At 45.9% G+C, this 19783-nt stretch overlaps 1 protein-coding gene across 1 annotated transcript in view; it reads right to left on the bottom strand.

The window, feature by feature from the left end:
- Nucleotides 1-15509: 15509 nt before the first annotated feature.
- fbxw4 (F-box and WD repeat domain containing 4) overlaps nucleotides 15510-19783 on the bottom strand; it is a 25765-nt gene continuing 21491 nt past the window's right edge. The window contains exons 7-9 of the mRNA XM_014154004.3: nucleotides 18755-18895; nucleotides 15837-15978; nucleotides 15510-15702 (exon numbers count right to left, since the gene is read on the bottom strand). Coding sequence (XP_014009479.1) covers nucleotides 15571-15702; nucleotides 15837-15978; nucleotides 18755-18895 — 415 coding nt within the window. The 3' untranslated portion in view covers nucleotides 15510-15570. The remainder of the gene's footprint in view (nucleotides 15703-15836; nucleotides 15979-18754; nucleotides 18896-19783) is intronic.

Raw genomic sequence — 19783 nt, 5'->3', positions numbered from 1 at the left:
GTTCTTATAGGCACTTTAGTATTGCCAGTGTAACAGTATAGCTTCCGTCCCTCTCCTCGCTCCTACCTGGGCTCGAACCAGGAACACATCGACAACAGCCACCCTCGAAGCAGCGTTACCTATGCAGAGCAAGGGGAACAACTACTCCAAGTCTCAGAGCGCGTGACGTTTGAAACGCTATTAGCGCGTACCCCGCTAACTAGCTAGCCATTTCACATCAGTTTCACCAGCCTAATCTTGGGAGTTGATAGGCTTGAAGTCATAAACAGCGCAATGCTTGAAGCACAGCGAAGAGCTGCTGGCAAAACGCACGAAAGTGCTGTTTGAATGAATGCTTACGAGCCTGTTGCTGCCTACCACCACTCAGTCAGACTGCTCTATCAAATCATAGACTTAATTATAATAAACACACAGAAATATGAGCCTTAGGTCATTAATATGGTCGAATCCGGAAACTATCTCGAAAACAAAACGTTTTTCCTTTCAGTGAAATACGGAACCGTTCCGTATTTTATCTAACGGGTGGCATCCCTAAGTCTAAATATTCCTGTTACATTGCACAACCTTCAATGTTATGTCATAATTACGTAGAATTCTGGCAAATTAGTTCGCAACGAGCCAGGCGGCCCAAACTGTTGCATATACCCTGACTCTGCGTGCAATGAATGCAAGAGAAGTGACACAATTTCACCTGGTTAATATTGCCTGCTAACCTGGATTTCTTTTAGCTAAATATGCAGGTTTAAACATATATACTTCTGTGTACTGATTTTAAGTAAGGCATTGATGTTTATGGTTAGGTACAGTCGTGCAACGATTGTGCTTTTTTCGCAAATGTGCTTTTGTTAAATCATCCCCCGTTTGGTGAAGTCGGCTGTCTTTGTTAGGAGGAAATAGTCTTCACAGTTCGCAACGAGCCAGGCGGCCCAAACTGCTGCATATACCCTGACTCCATTGCAAGAGAAGTGACACATTTTCCCTAGTTAAAAGAAATTCATGTTAGCAGGCAATATTAACTAAATATGCCGGTTTAAAAATATATAGTTGTGTATTGATTTTAAGAAAGGCATTGATGTTTATGGTTAGGTACACGTTGGAGTAACGTGTACCTAAGCGATTATATGCAACGCAGGACAGGCTAGATAAACTAGTAATATCATCAACCATGTGTAGTTAACTAGTGATTATGATTGATTGTTATTTATAAGATAAGTTTAATGCTAGCTAGCAACTTACCTTGGCTTCTTACTGCATTCGCGTAACAGGCAGGCTCCTCGTGGAGTGCAATGTAAAGCAGGTGGTTAGAGCGTTGGACTAGTTAACTGTAAGGTTGCAAGATTGAATCCCTGAGCTGACAAGGTAAAAATCTGTCGTTCTGCCCCTGAACGAGGCAGTTAACCCACCGTTCCTAGGCCATCATTGAAAATAAGAATGTGTTCTTAACTGACTTGCCTAGTTAAATAAAGGTTAAAAAAAATCGGCCAAATCAGCATCCAAAAATACAGATTTCCGATTGTTATGAAAACTTGAAATCGGCCCTAATTAATCGGCCATTCCGATTAAATCGGTCGACCTCTAGTCTTCACTGACATTTTCAACATGTCCCTGATTGAGTCTGTAATACCAACATGTTTCAAGCAGACCACCATAGTCCCTGTGCCCAAGAACACAAAGACAACCTGCCTAAATGACTACAAGCCCATAGCACTCACGTCCGTAGCCATGAAGTGCTTTGAAAGGTTGGTAATGGCTCACATCAACACCATTATCCCAGAAACCCTAGACCCACTCCAATTTGCATACTGCCCAAACAGATCCACAGATGATGCAATCTCTATTGCACTCCACGCTGCCCTTTCCAACCTGGACAAAAGGAACACTTTATGTGAGAATGCTATTCATTGACTACAACACAGCGTTCGAAACCCTAGTACCAGCAAAGCTCATCACTAAGCTAAGGATCCTGGGACTAAACACCTCCCTCTGCAACTGGATCCTGGACTTCCTGATGGGCCGCCCCCAGGTGGTGAGGGTAGGTAGCAACACATCTGCCACGCTGATCCTCAACACTGGGTGGGTGCTCAGTCCCCTCCTGTACTCCCTGTTCACCCACGACTGCATGGCCAGGCACGACTCCAACACCATCAATAAGTTTGCAGACGACACAACAGTGGTACGCCTGATCACCGACAACGACGAGACAACCTATAGGGAGGAGGTCAGAGACCTGGCCAAGTGGTGCCAGAATTACAACCTATCCCTCAATGTAACCAAGACTAAGGAGATGATTATGGACTAGAGGAAAAGGAGGACCGAGCACGCCCCCGTTCTCATCGAGGGGGCTGTAGTGGAGCAGGTTGAGAGCTTCAAGTCCCTTGGTGTCCACATCAACAACAAACTAAAATGGTCCAAACACACCAAGACAGTCGTGAAGAGGGCACGACAAAGCCTATTCCCCCTCAGGAAACTGAAAAGATTTGGCATGTGTCCTGAGATCCTCAAAAGGTTTTACAGCTGCAACATCGAGAGCATCCTGACTGGTTGCATCACTGCCTGGTATGGCAATTTCTCGGCCTCAAGGCACTACAGAGGGTAGTGCGTATGGCCGAGTCCATCACTGGGGCTAAGCTGCCTGCCATCCAGGACCTCTACACCAGGCGGTGTCAGAGGAAGGCCATAAAAATTGTCAAAGACCCCAGCCACCCCAGTCATAGAGTGTTCTCTCTACTACCGCATGGCAATCGGTACCGGAGTGCCAAGTCTAGGACAAAAAGGCTTCTCAACAGTTTTTACCCCCAAGCCATAAGACTCCTGAACAGGTAATCAAATGGCTACCTGGACTATTTGCATTGTGTGCCCCCCAACCCCTCTTTTTATGCTGCTGCTACTCTCTGTTTATCATATATGCGTAGTCACTTTAACTATACATTCATGTACATACTACCTCAATTGGGCCGACCAACCAGTGCTCCCGCACATTGGTAACCGGGCTATGCATTGTGTCCCATCCACCACCCGCCAACCCCTCTTTTACGCTACTGCTACTCTCTGTTCATCATATATGCATAGTCACTTTAACCATATCTACATGTACATACTACTTCAATCAGCCTGACTAACCGGTGTCTGTATGTAGCCTCGCTACCTTTATAGCCTCGCTACTGTATATAGCCTGTCTTTATACTGTTGTTTTATTTCTTTACCTACCTATTGTTCACCTAATACCTTTTTTTTTTGCGCTATTGGTTAGTGCCTGTAAGTAAGCATTTCACTGTAAGGTCTACACCTGTTGTATTCGGCGCATGTGACAAATAAACTTTGATTTGATTTATTTAACATCCTTCTGGATGATAGCGGGGTGAACGGGCAGTGGCTCGGGTGTTTCCTATCCTTGATAATCTTTTTGGCCTTCCTGTGACATCGGGTGCTGTAGGTGTCCTGGAGGGCAGGTAGTTTGCCCCCGGTGATGCGTTTTGCAGACTGCACCACCCTCTGGAGAGCCCTGTGGTTGTGGGCGGTGCAGTTGCCGTAACATGCGGTGATACAGCCTGACAGGATGCTCTCAATTGTACATCTGTAAAGTTTGTGAGGGTTTTAAGTGGCAAGCCAAATTTCTTCAGCCTCCTGAGGTTGAAAAGGCGCTGTTGCGCCTTCTTCACCACACTGTCCGTGTGGGTGGACCATTTCAGTTTGTAAGTGACGTGTACGCCAAGGAACTTAAAACTTTCCACCTTCTCGTCTGCTGTTTCCTGACGTTCACGATCATCTCCTTTGTTTTGTTGACGTTGAGTGAGAGGTTATTTTCCTGGCACCACACTCCCAGAGCCCTCACCTCCTCCCTGTAGGCTGTCCGATGTTGTTGGTAATCAAGCCTACTATTTTTGTGTCGTCTGCAAACTTGATGATTGAGTTGGAGGCGTGCTTGGCCATGCATTCATGGGTGAACAGGGAGTACAGGAGGGGGCTGAGTAGGCACCCTTCTGTGGCTCCAGTGTTGAGGATCAGCGAAGTGGAGGTGTTGTTTCCTATCTGCACCTGGGGGCGGCCCGTCAAGGAGTCCAGGACCCAATTGCACCGGGCGGGGTGTTGAATGCCTTGGTGTTGAATGCTTAGCTGTAGTCAATTAACAGCATTCTTACATAGGTATTCCTCTTGTCCAGATGGGATAGGGCAGTATACTGTGTGATGGCGATTGCATTGTCTGTGGACCTATTGGGGCAGTAAGCAAATTGAAGTGGGTCTAGGGTGACAGGTAAGATGGAGGTGATATGATCCTTGACTAGTCTCTCAAAGCACTTCATGATGACAGAGGTGCGTGCTACGGAGAAATAGTCATTTAGTTCAGTTACCTTTGCTTTCTTGGGTACAGTAACAATGGTGGACATCTTGAAGCAGGTGGGGACAACAGACTGGGATAGGGAGAGATTGAATGCTCTGTGGACGCAGCTAGGGATGCCGTCTGGGCCGGCAGCCTTGCGAGGGTTTAACATGCTTAAATGTCTTACTCACGTCGGCCACGGAGAAGGAGAGCCCACAGTTTTAGGTAGAGGGCCAGATTCGTGGCACTGTGTTAACCTGAAATTGGGTGAAGAAGGTGTTTAGCTGGTCCAGAAGCAAGACGTCGGTGTCCGCGACATGGCTGGTTTTCCCTTTGTAGTCCGTGATTGTCTGTAGACCCTGCCACATATGTCTCATGTCTGAGCCATGGATTTGCGACTCCACTTTGTCTCTATACTGATGTTTGCCTGTTTAATTGCCGTACGGAAGGAATAACTACACTGTTTGTATTCGGCCATATTCCCAGTCACATTGCCATGGTTTAATGCGATGGTTCGTAATTTCAGTTTTGCTCGAATGCTGCCATCTATCCACGGTTTCTGGTTAGGGTAGGTTTTAATAGTCACAGTGGGTACAACATCTCCAATACACTTCCTGATAAACTCAGTTAGCGTTTCAGTATATTCGTCAGTTTTATTCTCGGAAGCTACCCGGAACATGTCCGCGTAATCATGAAGCGTGGATTCTGATTGGTCAGATCAGCGTTGAATAGTGTTTAGCATGGGTACTTCCTGTTTGAGTTTCTGCCTATAGGAAGGGAGGAGGAAAACGGAGTAGTGGTCAGATTTGCCGAAAGGAGGGCGGGGGGGGGGCTTGTATGCATCCCGGAAGTTGGAGTAACAGTGGTCTAGTGTTTTAGCATTGAAAATGCTTGCTGGAACTTTAAAATGTTCTGCATTTTATTTGGGAGCAGCACAGAGGCACCCAGGTGAAAGCGTGTTGTCTTGGCCTCACACTGCCCAAGAAAAGCAAGGGCCTCTTCAAAAAGCCCCAGCTCTCGCTGGCAATACAATCAGTCAATCAATCAAATGTATTTATAAAGCCCTTTTTACATCAGCCGATGTCACAAAGTGCTATACAGAAACCCAGCCTAAAACCCCAAACAGCAAGCAATGCAGATGTAGAAGCACCGTGGCTAGGAAAAACTCCCTAGAAAGGCTGGAACCTAGGAATAAACCTAGAGAGGAACCAGGCAGTTAACCAACCGTTCCTAGGCCGTCATTGAAAATAAGAATGTGTTCTTAACTGACTTGCCTAGTTAAAAAAGGTGAACAAATAAAAATAATAATAATAATAAATCGCCCAAATTGGCGTCCAAAAATACCGATTTCCGATTGTTATGAAAACTTGAAATCGACCCTAATTAATCAGCCATTCCGATTAATCGGTCGACCTCTACTCTTTAGTGTTCTATTTACATTTTAGAGGTGATAAGTTGGACAGATCGAGCGAAAAAAGCAGTTTCCCCACACGGCTATTCTCCCCCTTTCCTTATCACTCAGTAGGTTTCGCTTCCCCACCCGTCATTTTTAAAAAGACCCGACGGAGCTCATTGCCTTCTTCAATCATGCAGAGACGGGCAGCATCAAGGTCTCGTCATTGATTTTGCAGGAAAGGAGAGACATTGTCCTTTACAATGGTATTCATATTACAGTTGACCTGGAAGTATTACGTTTTTTGGGCGCTAAAATAAGGCAAATTATATGTTACAGCATGATGTACAAAAGTGTGTTAGCTAACTATAGTATATGAGAGAGTACTCCCTTATTTCTGCTTACTTACTTTTCCGCAATCGAAGCACTGTTTCCTGAAGCATTCTTCACGTCTCTGAAAGAACTCCCTGGGTTTACCCTCATGCTGTGGATGTTTGGACAGGACGTGTCGTTTTATTAATTTGTTCGTATTGAGAGACTCATTACTATGCACTTCCCCACACAAAACACATTGTGGATGCTCCTCGTTATTTCTCAAAGTTTGTATGAAACCAAGAGAGAGAAACTCATCTCTGTATTTGCGTTTCATGATGACTGAGCTCAGTCAAAACTAGTGGCTAGCTTGAGTCCATTTGATGACAGTGGTGAGTGATGGCGAGTGGGAATGATAAATCAGTGGCTGACAGCGTATCATCCGTTGCTGAACGACAGCGCTGCAGCGTGTGGGTCAAGGAGTGATTTTCAATAAAACTGCAGAAAAAAATGATCCTGTAAACCGCGAAGCACACGACATCTCCCACTTGCGCAGCTGCCAAACTGAGCAGAGACCGCTGCTAAGCAGAGAGCGCACTGAACAGTGAGCACAGTAGCACTTTGCCAAATCAACTCCAGTAATCAATTATATAATTATACATTTACTCTGACACGTTGCGACCCACCATTGCGACCCACTTTGGGTCTCGATCCATACTTTAAGAAAGGATGATCTAAGCTATTTAATATATAATTTAACACATTAAGAATATAATTTGAAGTTAAAGTTAGTAGCTGAGAGTTTGCCAGTGATTCTAACATTTTTGCAAGAATAAAAATTGGGCGGTAGTTATCTAGGTCAAAAGGATCCCCACCTTTGTTAAGGAGAGGACATGCGCCGCCTTCCAGATCTTAGGCATAGCACCAGAAGCAATTGTTAAATAAAAAATGTAGGTCAAAGGTTCTACAATAAGGGACCAGAAATCTGCAGTAAAAAGGGATCAAGCAAATTAGCTCCTGTCCATTTTGTGGGTACATTTTTTGCAAAGGCACTTAATACTTAATACGGTCAACTGCCCGGCACCCTCCACAGCAACCCGCCAAAGCCCCCACCATTTCTCCTTCACCCAAATCCAGATAGCTGATGTTCTGAAAGAGCTGCAAAATCTGGACCCATACAAATCAGCCGGGCTAGACAACCTGGACCCTTTCTTTCTAAAATGATCTGCCGAAATTGTTGCAACCCCTATTACTAGCCTGTTCAACCTCTCTTTCGTATCGTCTGAGATTCCCAAAGATTGGAAAGCTGCCGCGGTCATCCCCCTCTTCAAAGGAGGGGACACTCTTGACCCAAACTGCTACAGAGCTATATCTATCCTACCCTGCCTTTCTAAGGTCTTCGAAAGCCAAGTCAACAAACAGATTACCGACCATTTCGAATCCCACCGCACCTTCTCCGCTATGCAATCTGGTTTCAGAGCTGGTCATGGGTGCACCTCAGCCACGCTCAAGGTCCTAAACGATATCGTAACCGCCATCGATAAGAAACAATACTGTGCTGCCGTATTCATTGACCTGGCCAAAGCTTTCGACTCTGTCAATCACCACATCCTCATCAGCAGACTAAATAGCCTTGGTTTCTCAAATGATTTCCTCGCCTGGTTTGCCAACTACTTCTCTGATAGAGTTCAGTGTGTCAAATCGGAGGGCCTGTTGTCCGGACCTCTGGCAGTCTCTATGGGGGTGCCACAGGGTTCAATTCTTGGGCCAACTCTTTTCTCTGTATACATCAATGATGTCGCTCTTGCTGCTGGTGAGTCTCTGATCCACCTCTACGCAGACGATACCATTCTGTATACTTCTGCCCCTTCTTTGGACACTGTGTTAACAACCCTCCAGACGAGCTTCAATGCCATACAACTCTCCTTCCGTGGCCTCCAACTGCTCTTAAACACAAGTAAAACTAAATGCATGCTCTTCAACCGATCGCTGCCTGCACCTGCCCGCCTGTCCAGCATCACTACTCTGGACGGTTCTGACTTAGAATATGTGGACAACTACAAATGCCTAGGTGTCTGGTTAGACTGTAAACTCTCCTTCTAGACTCACATCAAACATCTCCAATCCAAAGTTAAATCTAGAATTGGCTTCCTATTTCGCAACAAAGCATCCTTCACTCATGCTGCCAAACATACCCTCGTAAAACTGACCATCCTACCGATCCTCGACTTCGGCGATGTCATTTACAAAATAGCCTCCAATACCCTACTCAACAAACTGGATGCAGTCTATCACAGTGCCATCAGTTTTGTCACCAAAGCCCCATATACTACCCACCACTGCGACCTGTACGCTCTCGTTGGCTGACCCTCGCTTCATACTCGTCGTCAAACCCACTGGCTCCAGGTCATCTACAAGACCCTGCTAGGTAAAGTCCCCCCTTATCTCCGCTCACTGGTCACCATAGCAGCACCCATCTGTAGCATTCGCTCCAGCAGGTATATCTCTCTGGTCACCACCAAAGCCAATTCCTCCTTTGGCCGTCTCTCCTTCCAGTTCTCTGCTGCCAATGACTGGAACGAACTGCAAAAATCTCTGAAACTGCAAACACTTATCTCCCTCACTAGCTTTAAGCACCAGCTGTCAGAGCAGCTCACAGATCACTGCACCTGTACATAGCCCATCTATAATTTAGCCCAAACAACTACCTCTTCCCCTACTGTATTTATTTATTTATTTTGCTCCTTTGCACCCCATTACTTCTATTTCTACTTTGCACTTTCTTCTACTACAAATCTACCATTCCAGTGTTTTACTTGCTATATTGTATTTACTTTGCCACCATGGCCTTTTTGCCTTTTCCTCCCTTATCTCACCTCATTTGCTCACATTGTATATAGACTTATTTTTCTACTGTATTATTGACTGTATGTTTTGCTTTATGCTGTATGCTTTGCTTTATCTTGGCCAGGTCGCAATTGTAAATGAGAACTTGTTCTCAACTTGCCTACCTGGTTAAATAAAGGTGAAATAAAAATTAAAAAAATGGTCCAGACTTCTGTTCAGGATGCAGTCACACCTTACGGATCAAAGGGGAAGATGGATGTTTACCTAAGAGGCCCTTTATGATTGAATAAATTGGGCTCATTAGGCCTACCAATGAATTTATCTGACACTGTGTGCAACATAATTTGAAATACAGTACATTGCTTCTAACATTTTCTCACATGCTGCATGTATTTCGAAGTCCTGCGAATGTCACTCTGTGTTCATCACAATCCTGCCACTGCCCAAATACATACCTGTCACATGTCTATTATACTGACCCACCACACCCACAGTTCAATATACTGACCCACCACTAATATTCAACGTGCCATACATTCACCTGTAGGTGGCAGCATGGAGTTTCAATTTAATTCCCCATACTGGCAGTCTATGGGTATTATTGGGTATACATACAGTATATTGACTCATTGGGGAGTCCTAGGGGTTTTGACCATTTAGCACTTACAAGTTTGCCCATGTTAATTTTTCCATTTTTGGGCGGGTGCTGTCAATTGATCCCTGACTAAGTGTAGCCTACACATAATATTTTATGGATGGAGCTTTGGGTTCATTTCTGGATGACTTGATTGAGATTGATGCCATGTCTCATTCTCCTGGAGTCTATAGGAAGTGTATGTGGGATGACGATCAATGGCTGGAGAAAAGAAAAGGTCATGGTGCAATTCTATCACTTTAGAAACAGGCAATACATAAGGCAAAACGTAATGTATTCGATTACAAAAAAACAAGATAGGCCTACATGTTTGTTATAGAAATCTCTCCCTCCCTTCCTTCATCTCTCTTACACTCCCTTTTCCTTCTCCCGCTGTGGATCCCTCTGTCTCTCTTTCCCTCCATCTTTCCTTCCCTCTCTCTCTCTCTCTCGATCTCCTCAGGGGAAGCTCTTTGAACCTTTCAGCCCAGTTAAAGGGAACAAAAGGAAACAAATCACATTGTTCTTTCAAGAATTTTTCTTGTTCACTGCCTTTCATTGCCTCTTTTTTAGGCACTTCTCTCATTCAGATCCCAGAAGTCAATGGTTCTTTACATCCCAATTTGACAAGTAAGGAGGATACAAACTAATCCCCTTAATCTGGCCTTTCTCCCGCGGGCAGCCACAGGGAGAGAGGGACCACAGAGAGTAATCCTGTAGAGGGCACAATAGGATTAGGCTGCAACTCTCAGAGTGACAATCAGGTATCTACTGAGTGATCTGCAAAGTAGGGCCGACTTTCTTAAATTTGACTTATTTTGTCAGGGGGGGGGGGTCTTTCTTTGAGGGCTAGTAGAAGTCCCTCTGACAGGACTGTGTTCCTCAGCCCAGGGACCCGTGGATGACTGACAGGTGAGGGCAAAGTTAGAGTTGGGGGTGTTTGGGGTGGAGAGGTTGGTGTCATTCACATTCTGGTACAAACAGAGGCACACACACAATTAATTTTAGTGAAACCATTTTCCTTCAGTAAATGTTAAAGTGGGTTCCCTCCGTCTTCCTTAAGAGCAAACACATGGGAATGGGTCACTGCACAAAGGGAAGGGTTCTAGGAGCACAGATGTGCCTCTTCCCGATGGTGCCAGCGAATTTCCCAAGGCAGAAGTTGAAGGCCCTCCTTTTTTAAAAGTTCACATTTCTGATGCATTGTGTTGACAGCCGGTCCAAACAGTTTCTTCAGCTCGACAGGAGCATCAAGGAAACCTGCTTTCTCTCTGTCTGACAGGCTGGACAAGTTGAGCCACAGGGCTCTCTCCCCCACCAATGCAAGGCTCATGGCACGGCCACAGTCTTGAATGTCGCCTCTGGAGGTTGAGGTCTGTGACACCACAGTCTCATCCCAAAGGTCTGGGTTATACTTGCCGATAGCTAGGAGACTATGCATCTCCAGCATCAAATCGGCTTGGTAGGCCAACAGTATGGACGTAACATTCAACGGCCATAATTAACATGCGGTAGACATGTAGACTTTTTGGTAGATGGATGTGGAAAAGTGGTCCGTCTTATCAGGGAGGGAAGTGCCTGTCAGTGACGAGGCACTGGGGTTGAGGTGGTTGGCCAATGACGGCTCGATCACCAGTGGCTTGCCAAGGCCCAGATCCTCTATGTTCTTGACATTCATGTTGGCAAAAAGTCCGGTTTGGACTTTGCCGGTCAAGGGTTTGTCCCAGTTACGTTTGGCTTGCCTAGGACGGTGCAAGAGGGGAGTTTCCTCCATTCATACCAGTCCCTCTCTGCGCTGCCACCCCCAATGGGTTCGGGCCACTCAATGCTGAGTCTGGCCACTACCCGTTTTGAAGATGTCGATGAGCAAATATCTGTCATCTGCCATCAATGCCCTGCTAAGGGTGGAAGAGGGCCTAAAGGTAAGGGTTTGCGCCTCCATGTCCTCTTCTGTGACTTGAGGTCAGTCATGCCCTTGCCATTGTACTCATCGATGACAAGATTCCCTTCAACCTCCTCCAGGGCCAAGCCCTGGAAGAGTGGGTGAAGGTCTTCGAGGTAGCCGTCCAAGACGTCGTCTCATGAGTGCTGGGTCTGTGAGGTAGCCTCCCCGCTTGAAGTCAGTGTAGGAGACTAATCAAGCTGGGCTGCTCTGCACACTCTTCAACTCGGAGTCATAGAATGCCGCTTGTGTGTGTTTTCGAGCGCAAGGCAGACGGCACACAGGGGGTGCGTGTCTTTGCCTGATCTGGTTTCCCAGCATGGACACGGATTTTCCGTTGCTGGGGCAGGGGCCGTCACCTTGCTCGGTACCCCTTGGGCCGGGCTAGCAGGCTCCATGGCTCCAAAAAACAGCTCTTCCGAGAACAAAGTGAAACTTAACTAGCGGTCTCCACGTGGGCTAATAGCCTAGCTAGTTAGCACGATGCTAGCAGGAGTAAGATAATCCTTTAACAATATGAACTTAGCTAGCATTCACCTCATGGGCTAGTAGCCTTGCTAGCAGCACACTGTTAGCCAAAGGAAGATAGTGCTTTGTTAGTCTTCCAACGAACAAAAGCGTGTCTCTCGACAGATAAGCAGTATAGCTAGGACAGTCTGTCTAGTCAATGCGGCACGGTAGTGGGTTGAACTAAACGAGATAGCAAACTAGTAGCTAGTCGGTAGGATAGCCAGCTTTGCAGCGAACAAGCCAGGTTAGCTAAGCCTTGCAGCTAAGCTAGCGAAGTCTCAGTAGCTAGCCGTGTGAGGCTAGTTACGACAGGAGACTAAGGGAAGAAAAAGCGGAAAAGCTCATTCTTACCCGAAGCAAAAACGTTCCTTTCGGTAAAGTCACCCGGCACCGAAGACGAGAGCTGAACAACCTGCCCTCTGAGTTATGACCTAGCGGCACACCTGCGAACAGGTAAGCAAGAAACATGGCTCAAGTCGTGCTGAGGAGAGCTTAGAGAAGTGCTCTTCCTGAGGAAGAGAGGTGAGAATGACCAGAGGGTGGGCATGTGGCTTCTTATAATGAGGGGAGGGGTCACCTCATTTGCCACTCGACCTGTCTGTCTCTGAAAGACGTGTGTGATTGGTTCTTCGGACTTCTGAGATTCAGGTGAATCTCACATGTGAAAACTGTAGTAGTGGTGTCATGCATGCATTTACTCTCATCACCTGTAGATGGCAGCATTGGTATAAAAGTCATAGAATTCCAACTGGTTTTCTTTCTAAAATGTTATTCAACTGGATGCTAGAGCTCCAGCACCTTTTGGTACATAAAAGGTTTTTATTGTCCATTTAACAGACAGCCCATTTATAACAGCTCAACCACCTCCCCAAAACCAATCTCAACCCTGGTATGATGCTCTTATGCTCAGCCCAGCATTGCTCTGATATCTGATCCTCTCTGTGGTTGTACCCCCTGAGCCCAAGGAAACAGGGCTCACCTCCACTGAAAGGGAAGCCATTCCTTCCATTCAAGTCCAATGAACTTGGCCAAAAAAAACACTGTGTGATTCTTCACATGTTCTCATGTTACTCTGCTAGTCTTGCTAAGTGCTGAGGATAAATTACAGGTTATCCATTGTGAGAGAGAACAAAGTCAAAGGATGGTGGATTGCTCTGTGAGACAGGTGCCAGTGGGTTACTCTGTGTTTATCTAGTGGGAGAAGTAACAGTAGTGGTACGGAAATTACAATTCTAATTGGTCAAACCATATTGTGTTGAAAACAGTTAAACATTGTTCCTTCACACACACACAGCCTGGTTTGTTCCATCAGCTCTCATCTGCAAACATGTTTTGGCATTAAGCTAATGCTATTTAGTGCAAGTCATGCTCCACTGCGAGGTAGTTGCAGTACTAGACTATACTTTATTTCCACATCTGTCATCTGCATGATCCAAGTGTGTGTGTGATTTACGTCTTAAAGCAGGTCGCCACTAACCCACAGACGCACCCTGATGCTCTGCATATGGTTCCCTCAGCTAAATATACTGTGTCTCGGCTGGCTGTGTTTCAGTGAGGTCACGATGGTTTGCCCTCTTCATACTTGCTAGATGTCAGATTGAGCCTCAGACTCTTCATTTGGAGATCCTGCTAAACAAACAGCCACCAATGCCAGAACATTTAGCAAAATCTAATGAGTGTATCTAAATGTAGCATTCTGCTAGCCATACTTTTCTTACTTCACAAGCCATTTACTAACAATGTGTACTGGTACATTTAACTTGAATTATAATCCTTATCTTTTGTGTTGTTGTTGTTAGACCTGACAACACAAGAACAAATAACTATTGATTTAATCATTTCTGTCAATGGACATGTTGTTATATCCATGTCTGAAACAGGAATCATATTGTTTAGATGTAAATTACAGTGGTACAATTTGTACAACAGTAGCTTTCTAATTCATGATGTAACTGAATATGATGTCACAGAAATTAAGGCATTGTGGCAGACTTGAGTGAGGTGAAATCCTTTGTCTCCCTGCTAAGCTCCCATCACCTGTGACTGAGAGAGGTTTGTACAGGTGCCCTCTGCACCTCCTCCTCATCCATTCCCACCAAACTGACACTACTGAGGGAGAGGGGCAGGTATAGGCAAGGTATACATCACTCAGTCCTGAGTCTGTATGTGAGCCCATGGTTTGTGCAAGTGTAGCTAGGTGAGTGTGGTGTGCGTATTGGTGTGTGGGCTCTTTAGGTGTGATGAGGGATACCACAAATACCCTTCGTGTGACCCTCAGCCCAGCCCCCTCTCCACCACTTCACTCCCGCCAGGGGGGTCGTCATTTCAACCTCTTCCTGAGAGCGGGGTAGGTGGGTGGGTGGTGGGGTTGGGTGAGACACTGTTGAGTTTGTGACAGAACCTCAGACAACAGCACTGCATCGTGGGTACCAAGTAGTGTGGCCGAAAGGCTCTTCAGTCTGGGGCATCCTCAGTATGTGTGTGCTTCCTCACACATACACGGTCAGGCATTTCATATCAAGCCACACAGTAGGGGAAGGACGACATTGTAAACAATCAAATCATCAGTGCAAAACCAGCGTATCTAGCTCTTTCATGCAGTGTTTCAGTCCACTCAGTTACAGATAACAAAACACTGGCCACACTACTGAACAACTTCTGTGGGGCAGTTATGATTAATTCAACTCTGCAGTCTCCGGGGGCCACATCTCCTGCATGGTTGTGCAATGTCTGTACGCAGCATGGCCATTCCTCTTATCTGCTACTGTGATATTAGCTAATGGACTGCCCCACCTTGCATATGATCTAATATATGCCATTAATGGCCAGCAGGGAGGGTCTCCGGGAATTCACTGTGGAACCCTGCCAAATGCACACACCCCAATCCCCAAATCACCCTCCCACCCAAGCACAACACAGAATAAACCCCCAACTATCTCTCCCCACTGACCAAATGAATCCGAAGACAGTTCAAATTAGACGCATTTCTATCTACAATGAATGACACACCGCCAGGTGTACGTGGGGTTTGGATATGCTTCTAGAACTTTGATATGCCAGATGTGTGTATATTTTATCTCTGTCCATCAAATGAATCCTTACATTATAAGATGTGGATTTTCTAAGCTCAAACACTTCAATCCATAAAACTGACTGATCACAGGTGTTGAGGTCAAATGAATGGAAACCCAAACACTGTGTTTCTATGTTACTGTCAGTGGCTAATATGGTTTTATCCCCTCAAAGCAAATGACAGAACCCACAGCCACTCAAAGTGTAAGGTGGAAACACCTCCCTGTGTGTTCTTCAATGGAAGACTTATCTAGGTTAGGGCTTTAGCCTGTTTGTGTGTGTCTGTGGGCCTCCAGGCCACTGGATTAGTCCTGTAACAACAGGTTATTGCATGCCCTCTAGTCCAGGATCTGTGTTGCCCTGGCAGAGGTTTATATGTTGGTATCAGTGTGGCGTATCCCCATATTTGATATTTCTTGCATGGACATTCCCAATGGTCTTTGTAGCTCAAGAGTTCCAGTTATTACAGAGAATGAAGCCATTTACTGTCAAAAACATAATTTATTGTTTTAAATCCTAACAGCTGTCTGTAGGAGTGGGTGTTATCTGCGAGGCCGGGGGCCCTGTTTGAAGTCCAGAGAGTGCAGTGCTGTGGCGAGGGCAGCGTACAGGTGAGAGGTGTTGAAACGCAGGCAGTACACTGGGCTACTCACAGCAGAGGACAGCTGGAACATCTGTGGCAAGGACAACAACAGTCATAAATGGCACTCACCCACACACATTTGATTACACACACACACACACACACACACACACACACACACACACACACACACACACACACACACACACACACACACACACACACCTCTAAGCAGCGGGTTTGCCGCTTATCCCACGTCCGTATGACGCCATAGTAGGAGGAGCCACTGGCAATCATGTGATTCCCGTCCGTCTGGATGCAGTAGAGGGCACTGTCGTGAGGCTCCTCCCACTCCATGACACACTTCCTGTTGGGACAGGAGGAAATGACATCAGAGAATGTTGAGGAAAAAGTAGACATCTGTTTCATTTGCAATACAGCATTCATTTTGTTCAACTAACGTTGATGAGCTATGATAAAAGGACCACTGCAACACAGTGCAGAGTGTGACTGGATTTAGGAGAGTGTACTCTGAAGAATTTTAAAGAAGGCAAATGTATGTGTGCATGTTATGAGGAAGTTACATTTTGTATGGTGGTGTGCGTTTTGTGAGGATGCTGAAACTTCATCTGTTGTTAACGGAAAGGCGCTGGGGTGTTGGAGCGCTGGCTGGGTTTGCAGTGGGGAAGGAGGTGGTGGTAGGGGAAGTATTTTGGGGGTTCTGCCAATAGAGATCGATCATCCATTAGTGCCTCATCAATAAGTGATGAACAGGGACCGAGAGCAGACAGCAGGGCAGCAGAGATGTCTGGAGTCACTCTCACACACAGACGTATGCACATGCGCAAATACACACAGGCGCACACACACACACACACACACACACACACACACACACACACACACACACACACACACACAGTCTGTTCATCCTAATTTTAGCAATCCAATGAGTGCGAGCTCAATTCACTGTAATTAGCCAGGTTTCCATCCAACCAATGAATAACCTGACACACAAAAAAACACGGCAGGCCTGATGGAAACAGCTAATTTGTTGGCAAAATCTCCTAATGCCAACTCGAAACAATACGCTAGACAAAAAATACATTCTGCGACAATTGCGGTGGAAACACTGTTATGAGCAACTATTGATACAATAACCATAATGTCAAAGAAAACATGTTACATTGTGGCATGTAGTCCACCACGTGGAAACGCATGAAGAGTTTATAGATGAAATAAGTTATGATGAACTTCGTGGTTGTAAGTGTGTGACGAGCTTCATGCAAATTTCCAATAAATATCTAGGGTATTATTTGAATGCTGGTGACATGACGGTCGGTGCTATGCTTGGTTAACATTATCGACCAAAAAAAAGGGATCTTTCTCTTATCATATAACCTTCCCTGTTGACTTTATCAGCAAACAGTTGTCTACACTAGAAAGCATGAGCAAAAACCAGATTGGGAAAGTTTGCTATTTATCTCAACAGTTTTTGTGACAAAGCCATCGGTAAAGAAAACGCGATGGAAACACAATGAGCTTCAGATTTTTATTCGCTACTTAGTTTCTAAGCGCAAAAGTGCTTTTAATGTGCACTACATCACCACGCACAGCTATTTATCCGCAACAAGTCAATTTGATGGAAACACTTCTGGTGGGAAAATGAACTTCTTTTAATGCGCATTTTAGAATATTCACATGAAAAGCAGATCGCAAATTGGATGGAAACCTAGCTAGTGTGTCCTAAAGGGTTGAGAGACACCAGACATAGACAAATATAGCTCTGATTCGACCAGACTCAAAAGGACTGTCGCCATCACAAATCTACTTTGCCTGTCTTGGCATTTGAGGTAAAGACATAAAATAATATTGAGTGTGTGTCTGAGAGAGTTTGAGCTGTGTCGGTTTCTCGGAGTGTGTTTTTCTGGGACAGTTTGAGACAAGAGTGCATGAGGTAGACTAGGCCAATTGGGCTGACTCCTCTTTCTCTCTCTCTCTCTCTCTCTCTCTTTTTCCCTCTCTCTGCCAAACCTATAGCCGACGTGGTGTGTGGTTAGTCGGACGAGGTGAGAATGCAACAGTTTGTGAACAAAACGCACACACACTGACCATCTCATCCAGAGAATGTCACAGCCACGACACAAAAACATAGCTAAATAAGACAATACCACATCGCATGAGAAAACTATTTGCCATGACCCAATTACAAAAAGCCACACTATAAATACAAAGAAACAACCCCAAAAAGATGATGAAATGACCCAACACACAAAAACTCACATATTCCACAAGACCATGAGATGATCGATCAACCTGATAAAAGACACTACATACATCCCAACAACACCACACAACATAAAGCCATAACAAGAGACAACACCAAGACAACACTGTATTTCAGACAGAGAACAAAGTGTGTGTGTGTTGGGCATGTGTTTTTGTCCGCTGGTGAGTTACACTCAAGGCGTCTGCGAGACTCAAAGTCCTGCTTTCAGCGGGAACCCAAGGTCCAGACACCCTGCACCTCCTCACTGTCCCAGGGAGCCTCCTGGTGGGGCTGTGTGTGTGAATTATTGATGTCTAAAGAGGGACCCCCCTCCCAGCTCAACCCCCCAGAGCTGACAGACAATCAGCTCTTATTTGTGTTACTTGACTGACCCACGCCACCCCCCCCCACACACACACACACACACACACACACACACACACACACACACACACACACACACACACACACACACACCGCACCCAAAGAAAAAGGCACCCTCCCTTCTGATAGCAGGACCCTGCTTGGTTTGTCGTGGAAATGTGCAAGGGTCCGCATCATTCAGGTACCGCCCAGATTGGACTGGGTGGGGATATACTGTGCTCTTCCTTTTTGGAAGATGGAGGGGAGGGGAATGATTGCACTGTGTTGCTAGTGCTGTTATGTGTGCTGTGTTGACTCATAGCACGTGTGTGTAGATGTGTATGATGTAGCCGTGATGCTATTCTCGTTTTGGTATGGCTCAGAACGCCTCTCTGCCAATCATAATGCTTGACCGGAATCTACATTTTGACAATTTATACATAAATGCGAACAAAATGATTAATTGACAGCTTAATATATGGCCTAACTGACTGACAGACTGATGGCGTACCTGGGGCTGAGGCGAAGGTCCCAGGAGCGGATGTAGGTGTCGTAGCCACAGGTGAGCAGCTGGACAGGCGACTCATAGACTATATCCAACACACCTGCACCCCGACGGAACTCTGAACCCAGACAACACAGCAGCTCACACCTGAGAGACAGGGAGAGGGAGGATGGAGAAATAGGGAGAAAGTAAGAAGAAGAAAGATGAAGACAGAGACAGTTCAGGAGTTCTGCACCTAAGATCACAGGCATGTTACACTGTATCAATACTATAAATGCCTGCTGGCTACTGACTACTAATATGTCCAATACAGGATGTCCTTAGTGCTTCAAATGAGGATGTGCAGTTTTCACTTACGCCCCTAAGCAACCATGAATAATACATGGAGCCCCTACTCATTGATGTAAGGTATAACTCACCTTAACCCACAGTGAGATGGATAAAACACTTTTCACCTGTCTCGGTCTTTATAGCGGTTGATCCTTGATACACCCCTAAGCTCTCTGTGTGTATCTTTATATTCCCATATACTACCCTTCTCTCTCCATCTCTATATTCCCAATCCCACTGGCTCCAGACCACCCAGAGGAGATCAAAGTCAACACCTCTCTATCTGGGAGAGGGCTCTGAGACTGATTACAAGGATCCCCCCCACGCTACAACACCGGGATGGTGAGGTGTGTGAGTGTGAGTGAGAGTGAGAGAGAGGGCATCGTGGTGTATGAATGCACAAAGGATGTGTAAGGTGTGTGTATGGGCAGTACCATGCTCTTGTGATCACAGTCCTCCGTTGGCTGCCCACTCGGCGGCTCTGATTCTTGGAGAATAACTTGCCCTCCGCAGGGCGGATTATTGCAGAATAACTGTCTCTTTGTTGCGGTTTAATTCCCTCCATGACCGTGACTGTGTGTTACTCGCAGACCTTTGATACCTGCTCCCTAGCAACCATTTAAAGGAGGCCACTGGCCCTGGTGACTGCACTCCCTCCCCCTTCTCGCTCGTGCCCCCACTGCTCCAAACACCAGGGGCAGACTA

Source organism: Salmo salar, chromosome 18 (genome assembly GCF_965601325.2).
Source record: "Salmo salar chromosome 18, fSalSal1, whole genome shotgun sequence".
Taxonomy (NCBI): domain Eukaryota; kingdom Metazoa; phylum Chordata; class Actinopteri; order Salmoniformes; family Salmonidae; genus Salmo; species Salmo salar.
This window is presented reverse-complemented; position numbering and strand designations above follow the sequence as displayed.